The sequence below is a fragment of the Psammomys obesus genome, unplaced genomic scaffold (genome assembly GCF_907164565.1).
Source record: "Psammomys obesus unplaced genomic scaffold, mPsaObe1.curated_primary_1811, whole genome shotgun sequence".
Taxonomy (NCBI): Eukaryota; Metazoa; Chordata; class Mammalia; order Rodentia; family Muridae; genus Psammomys; species Psammomys obesus.
In genome coordinates this window covers 21717978-21728393 of record NW_026596034.1, presented here as the reverse complement: position 1 = coordinate 21728393, position 10416 = coordinate 21717978, and the positions used below count along the sequence as shown (strand labels likewise).

Sequence of the window (10416 nt, the reverse complement as noted above, 5' to 3'; positions counted from 1 at the left end):
CCCCCCCCCCCCCCCCCCCCCCCCCCCCCCCCCCCCCCCCGTCACCATTACCTACACCTGAAGAATTCAACTCCTTGACTGTCAGCTCAGCTTCACCCCTCTCTGGAGCCAAGGGCTGCATCTGCATGAGAGAACCCCCAGAGGCAGCTGAAAAGGGAGCCCGGAAGCTGAGGAAGAGAGCTTCAGAATCATTGGTGCAATCCTTCAGCCATGAAGAAGTGTGTGGCCCTTCCCACTCCTTTCTTACCAGAGACAGCTCCATGTCCAAATCCATCAAGGTCCATTCCCGTCCTTGCAGGCTGGGGCCCAGCACCTGGGAAGAGCTCAGGTAAGTGGTGCCTTCAAAGGCTGCACAGATGGCTCAGCTCTATTTGCCTTGTGTCGTCCCCCAGGCAAGGAGATACTTACATCCATGGGTGCTGTGGGCTCCATAGTTTCAGGGGGAGGCCTAAGCAGCATTGGGGGCAGCAGACTCTCTGGGCTCCGGTTACCCCGATCCAGGCCCAGAGTTCCCCTGTGCAGGAAGAACTGCTATTGGTCTATAACACCCACCTCCTCTTAGTTCCTAAGGAACTTATATCATCAGGTTTAAGTTACCCCAACAACTAGAACACGCTACGAGACAATACTTTCCTTCAATACCCTGCCTAATAAGGGGGTGGGTTTTTTTTTTCTTTTTTCATTTTTCTCTTCTTCTTTGTCTTTTTGAATGGCACGGGAAAGGGGTGAGACAATGTCTTGTTATGTAGCCCTGGCTGGCCTCAAATTTACAGCAATCCTCTTGCCTAAGCCTCCCGGGCACTGTTATTGGCACAGAGTCCTGTGTAGCTTAGGCCAGGCACACACCTCTGTTCGCTAAGTATGGCCTTAAACTCCCACCCCTCCGCCACCGCCTTCTCCCTAGAGCTGGCATCGTAGTAGGGTATATCATCATGCCCTGCTTCTAAGAGGTTACCTTGAGTTTGCCTTTGCTTCCTAGCTGAGACCTGAGATCTTGGAAGAGGTCCCTTTCCTATAAAAGTATAAATACTAGTAGAGCTTTTTAATTTGGGTTTTGTTGTTTTTGCATTTGTGTTCTAGCCTTGGAGTTTAAATTTAGAGCTAGAGCGTCTTAAGCACATACTCTGCCACTAAGCTATGTCCCCAGCCCAGCCACTTTTTTCCTTTTATTTTTAATTAATTGATTAATTTGTTATTATTATTTTTGGCTTTTCGAGACAGGGTTTCTCTATGTAGTCATGCCTGTTCTGGGACTCACTCTGTAGACCAGACTGGCCTTGAACTCAGAGATCCACCTGTCTCTGCCACCCAAGTGCTGGAACTAAAGACATGTGCTACCACCACTTAGCTTTTTTATTTATTATTATTGTCTGTGTGTGTGTTATGTGTCTGGGGGCGGGGCATGTGTATAGGTCAGAGGACAGTTTTGTGGAGTTAACTGTCTCCTTGAACTTTATGTGGGTTTGAACGCAGGTCAAAAGGCTTTTGAGGCAAGTGCTTCATAAACCTCCTGCCAGATCTTCTTTTTATGTTTAGACAGAGTCTTGCCAAGTTACCGACACTGGTCTTGAGCTCACACCGTAGTCCAGGCGGGTCTTGAACTTGTGATGCTCCTGCCTCAGTCTCTGAGTTGGGATGACACCCTTGTGCCACTAAGACCAGCTACCATTGGCTCTTCAGCTTATCTATCTCTATCTACCTATCTCTATCTATATGTATTCATCGCAGTGAACTAATTTCAGATGTAAATTCCAGAGTCCCACCACACGGTGCTTAGTGGCTTCGAGGGGAGTTTCCAGTTCTAAATGATTTTGATACTCTTTGGAGCATACTTTGAGAAACCAGGTCAGGGTCATGAGAGCCTGAGGCCCAATGTCCTCCCCTAGCTGCCACAGGCCAGATAAAGCAATGCCTGTTCTCTGGCCAGCATGTAGATAGAGCTATCCATAAATCATCAACATTGGCTCTGCTCACCTGTCAGGTACCTCCCTAGGGCCCCTTGGTTCGGGCTGTTGTACACTCCTGGGCCCCCCGGGGCTGAAGCTCTCTTTCCCTTCCAGGATGGCCTGCACCACAGCCACGGGCAGCGGTGGGGGTGCTGTCACGCAGAAGTCACACTCGTTTGGGGCCGGGGCCAGCCCGGCCTCGCCATCCCCCCCTGGACTGGCCGGCTCTTCTTTGAGCAGTGCCAGGCCCTTCACCCTGCACCAGAGAAAAGCTTCAACCAGACCCCGACACTGGCCTCTTCCCCACCCCCACAGGCCTCTGGGCTGTAGGCCCTTTCCCAGAGGGTCCCGGAAGGCAGCCCCTGTCCTCCTTACCTCCTACCACCGCTGGAGGGAGAAAGCCTGTGCCCTTCAGGAGAGGGGGAATCTTCTGGGATGTCAGAGATGATGGGCCCTCCTCGGGCCCTGTGAGGGCTGAGGCCCAAGGTAGTCTCTGGGAGGGGCTGCAAGTAGAAGGCTAGGCCCAGCCCTTGACTTCTAGCCATAGGAAGAACCCAACCAGCACCCACTGGACCCAGGTCTAAGGGTCTGGGTTTGAAATGAATCTGTGCTGGGGAGCCTCTGTCTGACTGGTAGAGTGTGGGTTTCCCTGTTTGGGGGGGAAGTAGGGAGAAGAAGCATCTTCCTCACGATCCCATGTGCACCCCAGGAAAAGGTGGAGGGGACAACACCTACCGACTGAATAAAGTAGGGGTCCTGGAGGAGAGCACCAGACAGGGGGCAGGCATTGAATTTGGCAGCAGCTGGGCATGAGCTCCCCTCATCTAGTGTCAGGGACCTGTGCGGGATGGACAGGTTAGGCCTCTAAGCCCCTCAGCCTGCACCTCCCTCCCTCCCTTTCCCTCTCCCTCCCTCAGGCCCCAGCAGCCAAGTCAGCAGAGATGAGGCCTGTTGCCAGGGCATCAGTCACATGCTGGAGTGGAAGGGGCTCCCTGAGAGATGGGGGCCCTTTGGGGGTTGAGAGGGGATGGAGGGAGCTTAGTTTGGGCCCCAACCCAGGGAGGCCTACTTTGGACCTAGGAATTTGAGGATAAGGTCCTAGAATGGAAGAGGGAGAGAATGTGGAGTGGAGGTAGAGTTGGGGGTAGTAAGGGAGGGGGGAGTCCCAGATGGAGGGAGGAATGAAGATGGACTCCTGGAGGAGTCCCTGGAGGGTGTGTGTGTGTCCCTGTCAGGGAGGGGAGTCCTGGCAGTGGGAACATCAGTGTGAACTACAGGCTTTTGTACTCACAGCTTTCTCTTGGTCCCTGTACTGCTGGGCCCTGTCTGAAGCGGCCCAAACAGGCACTGGATTAGCTGAAAAGAATGGGTTAATTCACACTTCAGGCCAGGCCCTTGGGCCTAGAAAGGCAATTCCTGGAGGGTCTGAGGGGAAGGGGTGGAGGTATGGGGTGCCCGGGAGTGGGGGGGGGGAGGGAGAGGAACACCTTGCCGATGACCCGGTGCTGCTGGCTGTGGCTCTGCCTCAGGGTCACCACCTCTCGCCACAAGATCTCGTTCTGCCTGTGGGAAGGAGTGGAAGGAGGCTGAGGCACCTGAGTTTGCCCGGGCACCGTGCCCCACAGAATGCAGAGGTCCAGACTCTGTGGTCAGCAGAGGGGACATATATCTCATAAGGCAAAAGTTCCAGAGCTGGACCCATTGTCTGGATGCAGGCTCCATCTGAAGATCAGAAGGGGCTGCCCAGAACCCTTAGGCAAGCCAGAATCCTATCACCCATAACTCCACCCTTCCTTCCCTGTCCCGCACTGCCTGAGTTCCTGCAGCCGGGCCTCGGTGCTCTCCTGCACTCCCCTCAAAGCTTGCACCTCTCCCAGCAGTCTGCCCAGATCTTCGGGACGCCATCGACTGTCCTCGCCTCGCAGCGCAGGTACCTGCAGGCAGGGGGTAGCATCCGGGACAGGGGCACACAAAGCAGTCAGAAGCATTAGCATTGCTGGCTTCCCGGTTATTATTATCGTTTTTTTTTTTTTTTTTTTTTTTCTTCAGTTTGTCTCACCTTGCGGCGCACGCGCTCCAGTAGCTGCTCACGGCCCCGCACGAAGCTTGGATGGTGGAACTCAACGTGATCACGCTCTGGTCTGAGCAGGCCACCTTGCTCAATGCTCACCACCTTCCGAAAGCCGTCTGGGGAACGGTGCGCGGGGAGTGGGGGTAGGGGCAGGGGCGTGAGCGTGAGTTGCTCTACCCTCTGTACTAAGTCACCCCAACCCGCTCCCCGCCTGGCAGAGGGACTCACACATGTTGAGCTGGCGAACAAAGCTCGCCATGTTGCTGTGCTTGAAATACTGGGGCAGTACTTCCTTGGCGAAGCGGCTCTGATCACTTACGAGGAAGCTGGTCCCACTCTACCGAGAACGAACGACGCCCACCCGCAAGCAGGCGGAGACCAGACTCGGTGAGTGGCACCCACTCACGGCTGGGCCACACTTGCTCACTCTGGGGTCCAGGTTTGCACCTCATTGGGAGGTAGGACTTGGCTAGATCAGAATCATGTAAGGCCTTGTCCTGCCATAGCCACAAGGAATTTCTACCCCTAACTAGAACTAGACGAGGTTCTCAGAGAGAATTAGCACATGCCAGGGTCCACCTCAGACTGGTCCCACACTCACTACGTGACCCTCAGCCGGAGGTAGAGCCGTCCCTTCCCTTTTCTTGGCCTGTTTTCTCATCAGTCGATGAAGTAAAGCGAGAATTACCTAGGTCCCTTTTGGGCTCTCGGACCCTTCCTCCTCGCACTTAATCTCACACACCCCTTCCACCGTGATCCACTCTGGACAGCTGAATCGAGATACTCACAGCCCAGTCCCAGGCGGGGGCTGGGTGGACTTGGGTGTTCACAGACACTGGAGGGACCCCGGGGACCACTGAGGGAGTTGAGGGGCCCCAGCCCTCACCGGGCTCCAGCGGATGAGGTGGTCGGTGCCTGGGTCGCCCACCAGAGCCCATAGCTTGCCGAGGAAGGCAGGTACCGGGCTGGGGCCTGGCTCCGTGGGCAGCGCAGCTGGCGCTTCCTGCATGGCGCAGTCTCGGCCGGGCTCAGCGTTCCAGCCCGGCCGCTGCGGGCTTGTCAAAGCCGCGAAAGTGCTGCGTTTGCCTCCCGCCCCGCCCTACTCCGCCCCTGGGCGCCGGGTCAGGCGGGGGCCGCGTGCGAACCCAAGAGGCGGGGCTCGGACCGCGGCCCAGACACCAGCGGAGAGAAAGGGTTGGCCGGGACGTAGGTGTGTGGGGGTGAGGAGGGGAACCCAGGTTCGAGTCTCATCTTTCTCAAGTTCCTCTCTTCCTGGGTTGCTTAGGAGAAATCATCGGTGGGCTTGGCAAGTCCTGGTCTATCTGTAGACCTAGGGAAGCCTAGGTAAGGGCGGGCAGACAGAAAGGGTAGTGGTTGTGAAGCCAGACTTCCCTGCCTGTGGAACGCCAGGGAACCGCTCAGTCCCGGGGTGGAGGGTGCGGGGATCCCGACCCCCCACTGTTACGGTACAATGGCCCTTGAGGTCTCCTTTTTTGCAAGTCTGTCTGGACTGCTCTTCCAGCCTTTGTGGATTTCCTGCCCTCCCCTGCAGAGCCGACTGGAGATCACAGGACGCAGAAATACTGAAGGATTTATTTACTTCACACTCACCCTTGACTCTTGGCTGCTACTTGCGCCTGCCCTCCCCCAGCTCTGGGCCTCAGAGCTAGCGCAGAGTGCAGAGGGGAGAGGGAGAACCCAGAACGGACAGAGACACAGAGGTTGAGAGGGCCCTGTGAACTTATGGCGCCTGGGACTGGTGTGGATGCCCCAATCCCGGGGAAGCCCCGTCATCAACCGAGTCCCGGAGAAGGGGCTAGCAGTCGGGGCGCTCCTGCGCAACTTGCTCAGGCCTTTCCCAGGCTCCGGGTCGGCGCGGTCCTGGAGTGGGGAGATTGCCCAATCACCGCACCAACGTGGGCTGCCAGGGATGCGGCTCACGCTTTAGTTTGAGCGTATAGCTGCGCAGGCGCGGACAGTGCGCGCGGAAGGCGTCCAGGACCGAGGGTCTCACCACGCAGAAGCAGTGTATCTCCCTCAAGCCCGCGCAGCGCGCCGCCAGCTCCTCCAGCGCGGTATGCAGCTCGGTGGAGGCGGACGCGCGCACCTCGAGGACGCGCAAAGTTTCGGCGTAGTGGCGAGCCGCGAAGCGCACGGGCCCCACAGTATCACCCGAGAGGTTGAGACGCAGCACAGCCACCGGTACTGCCGGTTGCAGGATGCGCGTCACGGCTTCGTTTGGAAGCACCGGCTCCAGCTCCAGCTCCACCTCCAGCCCAGGGTGGCGGCAACTCAAGGCCGCCCAGGCTTCATCAGGCAGGGGGGGCGCGCGAGCATCTTCGGGGCTCGCGCACCGCAGGGCCAGGAGCGCCAAGGGGGCGCGATGTGGTGCGGCTAGCAATTCCAGCGCAGGGCGCGACAGACTGGCAAGGTGCAGTCCAAGGGCGCACAGTTGCGGGCAGGCCTCTAATAGCTCGAGCACAGAGCTGGGCCGCACGCTGTCCACAAGTGCGTGGTTGTCCAGAAAAAGACTGCGGAGCTCGGGGCAGTCCCGTGCCGCCCTGAGCACCACAGTGTCGTCCAGGGTGTAGGGCAAGCGGCGCAGGTCGAGATGGCGCAGTAGGTGAGCGCCTCCGCAGACTGCGCGCACAGCGCCCAGGATGTCGTGGCCCGCGTCAAAAAGTGGCTTCTCTCCGCGGCATTCCAAGCGCAGGCCTCGAAGCCCTGGGCTTCGGCCGGCCAGAGCAGTCAGCAGATCAGTGGCCGCTCGGCGGCTGGGCTCCTTTGATGGCTCATATTCCAGCCTTAGGTTGTGAACGTGGTCCAGGCAGATGGACAGATATGGTGGCAGCAAGTATTCCAGCTCACAGTCACAACTTGTGTTAGAGCGACACAGAAGGAATGAACATTAGCGGTGTCACCATGAACTGGGGAAGAAACTTTAAAAATATATATATATTGATTTTTTTTATGTGTATAAAAAAAAAGTTGTTTGGCCTGCATGGTATGTCGTCCACCACAGGAGTGCCTGGTGTCTGAAGGGGCCAGAAGAGAGTGTTGGATCCCCTGGGACTGGAATTACAGCCAGTTATAAATTTGCTGTGTGGGGGCTGGGAATCGAACCCAGGTCTTCTGGAAGAGCAGCTAGTGCTCTTAACTGTGGAGGCATCTATATGTGCTTCTCACTTTGGGTCCTGGCCCTCCCTATATTCCTGTGGCAGGAACTCTTTTTTTTTTTTTTTTTTTTTTTTTAATAAGTCTTCAGAGGTCTCTGCCTGAGCTTGAACCCCGCCTACCAGCCCCATGCCCACTTCCGGAAAAAAAAAAGCCAATAGTATTTAAGGAATTAGGTTTGCTCAGCAGTCTGTGGAGATGGAGACGGGCCTCCAGACCACCAGGTTCAAATTCTGCCTCTATTGCTTGTTTGCTGATGAAGCCTCCAGGCCCAAGTGATTAAGTCTCTAAGCCTCAATTCCCTGTCTGTGCAAAGGAAATATTACTGCCTACCGGCTACAGGAGTTTCTTGCGAGGATTAAGTGAGTTAATTTATGTAAGGCACTTAGAACACCAGCTGATTTCTGGGGACAGAACTCAGTGGCAGAATCCTTGCCTAGCAAGTGTGAGACCCTAGTACCCTGTGCCGACGAATCAATAAATCCCCTGTACCGAAAACAATCAAAAAGACAATACCAACTCGCAGGCAGCTGGTGAGTGTCTTCAGGATAAGCTGGCAGCTGGCAGCAACTCACCTGACGCTTGTATCATGCCACACAGCGCTGCTGGTGGCAGCAGCAGCCCAGGCCTTGCAGACTCTGGCAGCTACAGCACGGTCCCTGAGAGGCAGGTCACGGAAGATGAGTGCCAATACTTCCTCTGGAAGTTTTTCTACAGGCATTGTCATGGTGTGGCTTGGGGGAGGGGGTCTGCCGCTCCCAGCTGCTGTGCCTACAGTGAAAGAGGGAGCCTTTGGGCTCAGAAAGGCCAATGTATTTCCGAAATTCAATGCTTGGGCGCAGTAGTGCTTATAGCCTAAGAGTCGCTATGCGATTTATAGAGAATGCAGAGATCCCAGCCTGTGAGATGGCTCAGCAGATAAAGGCACTTGCCCCCAACACTGATGGACCTAAGTTCTATCCCTGGGCCCCAGGGGATAAAAGAAAGAACTGACATCTGAAAGCTGTCCTCTGATCTCCTCCGGCTTGCATGCCCACACTAGCTGAAACACTTTCATATATATGCACATATGAATAAATGAATAAAGAAATAAAGAAATAAATGATAGATTAAAAAAACACACAATAAAAGAATGGGGCTGGAGATATTGCTCAGCAGCTAAGAAAACTGGCTTCTCTTGCAGAGGACCCAGGTTTGGTTCCCAGGGGATCTAACACCCTCTTCTAGCCTCCGTGGGCCCCAGGCACACACACAGTGCACATACATAATGCAGGCAAATATTCACGCACATAGAATACAGAAGTATAGCCGAGTGCAGTGGCACAGCCTGTGATCCCACCACTTGAAGAGGTAGGCAGGAGGATCTCTGTGAGTCTGAGGCCAGCCTGGTCTACAGAGTGAGTCCAGGACAGCTAAGGCTACACAGAGAAACCCTGTCTTAGAAAGAAAAAAAAATGTGGATCTAAAAATGATTTTATAAGACAAGGTCCTGGAGAGATGGCTCATAGGTTCCCAGCACCTACATTACTAGTCACACCTGTCTATAGTTACAGGTCTAGGAGCACCGACACCCTCTTCTAGCCTGACACTGCGCGCTCATGTTGCAGACACACGCACATTAAATAATTAAACAAATGTTCAGAACATTATTGATGTTCCCCAAAGGGTTAAGGGTGTATCTCCAGCTCTTACACACACACACGTGCACTTGAACACTGCCCCCCACTTCTTCCTCTCCCCCTTCCTCCCCACCCCCGTGTAGCCCTGGCTTTTGTTGAACTCCAGATACTCATGCCTTTATTTCTTTTTAAAGTTTATTTATTTTTATTTTATGTGCATTGGTGTTTTGTCTGCATGTATGTCTGTGTGAGTCAGATTTCCTGGAACTGGAGTTGCAGACAGTTGTGAGCTGCCAGGAATTTAACCTGGGTCTTTTGGAAGAACATCCAGTGCTCTTAAACAAGGAGCCATCTTTCTTTTATTTTTTTATTTATACGGTGTTTTGCCTGCACACCAGAAGAGGGCACCAGATCTCGTGAGCCACCATATGGTTGCTGGGAATTGACCTCAGGACCTTTGGAAGAACAGCCAGTGCTCTTAACCTCTGAGCCATCTCTCCGGTCCCTTCTTTCTTTTTGTAGCTTTGGCCAGCCTGGAACTCGCTGTGTAGGCCATGCTGGCCTTGAACTCACAGAGATCCACCTGTCTCTGTTTGGGAGTGCTGTGACTAGAGGTGTGTGCCACCAAGCCTGGCCCTCAGTGGTTCTTCAGACTGCTTTCTCATTTGTCAATTAGGCTTTGCTCAACTCCATAGGTTCAGGTTAAGGAATCTGTCCTAGCCCTTAGAACTAGAAAGTGAGTGCTGGGTTAGCCAGGCACGAATCTTAGTGAAGATTGTTTTGTTTGTTTGCTTGCTTGTTTGTTTCTGAGAATCACAAGCCAATCAGGGAGTGATGGTATTCATACAGGCCCTGAGGCGGAGGCTCCTTCATGCTGACTCCACGCCCAGAAACTGACCTCCCTGCCTACTTTCTGTGATATATCTGTGGGAAAAGCTTGCGGCTTTGGGGCCGGCCGCTCTGGCACCTTGCGTGGCTGTTGTTCAAGTTAGGATCCTGACCCTTGCACAGCTCTGGTTCTCGCTAGCTAATTAAAGTTCGGTTGGAACTCCCCAGACCCACACCCCAGACCTGCTCGGCTTTTAGAAGGAGGGTGGGGGTTGTTGAAAACTGTGCGTTCTCTTTGAAGCTGCCAGTTTTGTTCCAAGGCGCTGGAAGGTTTTTGTAAAGGTTCGTGCCACTTGTCATTTAATTTCTCGGCGTCTTCCAGGCGTACGGTCTCTCGGAGAATTTACCGCAAGTATGCTCTAGAGTCTCGGATATCCCGATCTAGGCTTGTCCTGGAACCACCGCACCCCGTTTTCAGTGCTAAAGAGTAGCGGAGATTAGATCATCAAACCAGATTCCTAGGGGGCGCCAGAAAATCCTCGTCCCCAGGAGATGCCCTCTGACTGAACTTAAGGGAACTGACTTAAGTTTGGCAGCTCTCACTCCGGGGCCCTCCGGACTCAAAAATCTCAGGCCGCTAAAGTCTGACCAGTGGGCAGGTCGTCCTGCCATCTAACCTTGGGTGTCGTTATCTTACCTGCTCAGCGGACTAGGTGGCCTTGGCCCGGAGGCAGGGGGACTGGCCACGGAGGACAGCGGGGCAGGAAGGAGAGGCCCT

General features: G+C 54.6%; 2 protein-coding genes across 9 annotated transcripts in view; both read right to left on the bottom strand.

Moving 5' to 3' along the window:
* The window catches only part of Hsf4 (heat shock transcription factor 4), a 6318-nt gene extending 1202 nt beyond the window's left edge, over positions 1-5116 (bottom strand). The window contains exons 1-12 of one of the 7 annotated variants that reach the window (XM_055620889.1): positions 4904-5116; positions 4246-4354; positions 4006-4133; positions 3815-3880; positions 3434-3589; positions 3238-3302; positions 2682-2784; positions 2322-2449; positions 1975-2202; positions 409-514; positions 248-313; positions 52-121 (exon numbers count right to left, since the gene is read on the bottom strand). In XM_055620889.1, coding sequence (XP_055476864.1) covers positions 52-121; positions 248-313; positions 409-514; positions 1975-2202; positions 2322-2449; positions 2682-2784; positions 3238-3302; positions 3434-3589; positions 3815-3880; positions 4006-4133; positions 4246-4354; positions 4904-5026 — 1348 coding nt within the window. In that variant the 5' untranslated portion in view covers positions 5027-5116. Of the gene's footprint in view, positions 1-51; positions 122-247; positions 314-408; positions 515-1974; positions 2203-2321; positions 2464-2681; positions 2785-3237; positions 3303-3433; positions 3590-3755; positions 3881-4005; positions 4134-4245; positions 4355-4805 lie in introns of all 7 variants that reach the window. The other 6 variants (XM_055620893.1, XM_055620890.1, XM_055620887.1 and 3 more) reach the window with 6 other exon arrangements.
* A 478-nt stretch (positions 5117-5594) lies between these two features.
* Positions 5595-10409, bottom strand: Fbxl8 (F-box and leucine rich repeat protein 8). Of its 2 annotated transcripts, XM_055620894.1 has the most exons (4): positions 10336-10409; positions 9882-10118; positions 7767-7962; positions 5595-6893 (listed from the first exon to the last, which is right to left on the bottom strand). In XM_055620894.1, the coding sequence occupies exons 3-4, from the start codon at positions 7916-7918 to the stop codon at positions 5921-5923; spliced, it is 1125 nt and encodes a 374-aa protein (XP_055476869.1). In that variant the 5' UTR covers positions 7919-7962; positions 9882-10118; positions 10336-10409; the 3' UTR covers positions 5595-5920. The 2 variants fall into 2 exon arrangements, with proteins under 2 accessions (XP_055476869.1, XP_055476872.1); XM_055620897.1 differs by lacking the exon at positions 9882-10118.
* Positions 10410-10416: the final 7 nt, after the last annotated feature.

Coding starts and splice junctions, on each gene's coding strand:
- Fbxl8 (XM_055620894.1), bottom strand. CDS start 7,918: ATGACAATGCCTGTAGAAAAACTTCCAGAGGAAGTATTGGCACTCATC. Junction 6,894..7,766: donor TGGCATGATACAAGCGTCAG/GTGAGTTGCTGC, acceptor CTCTAACACAAG/TTGTGACTGTGAGCTGGAAT.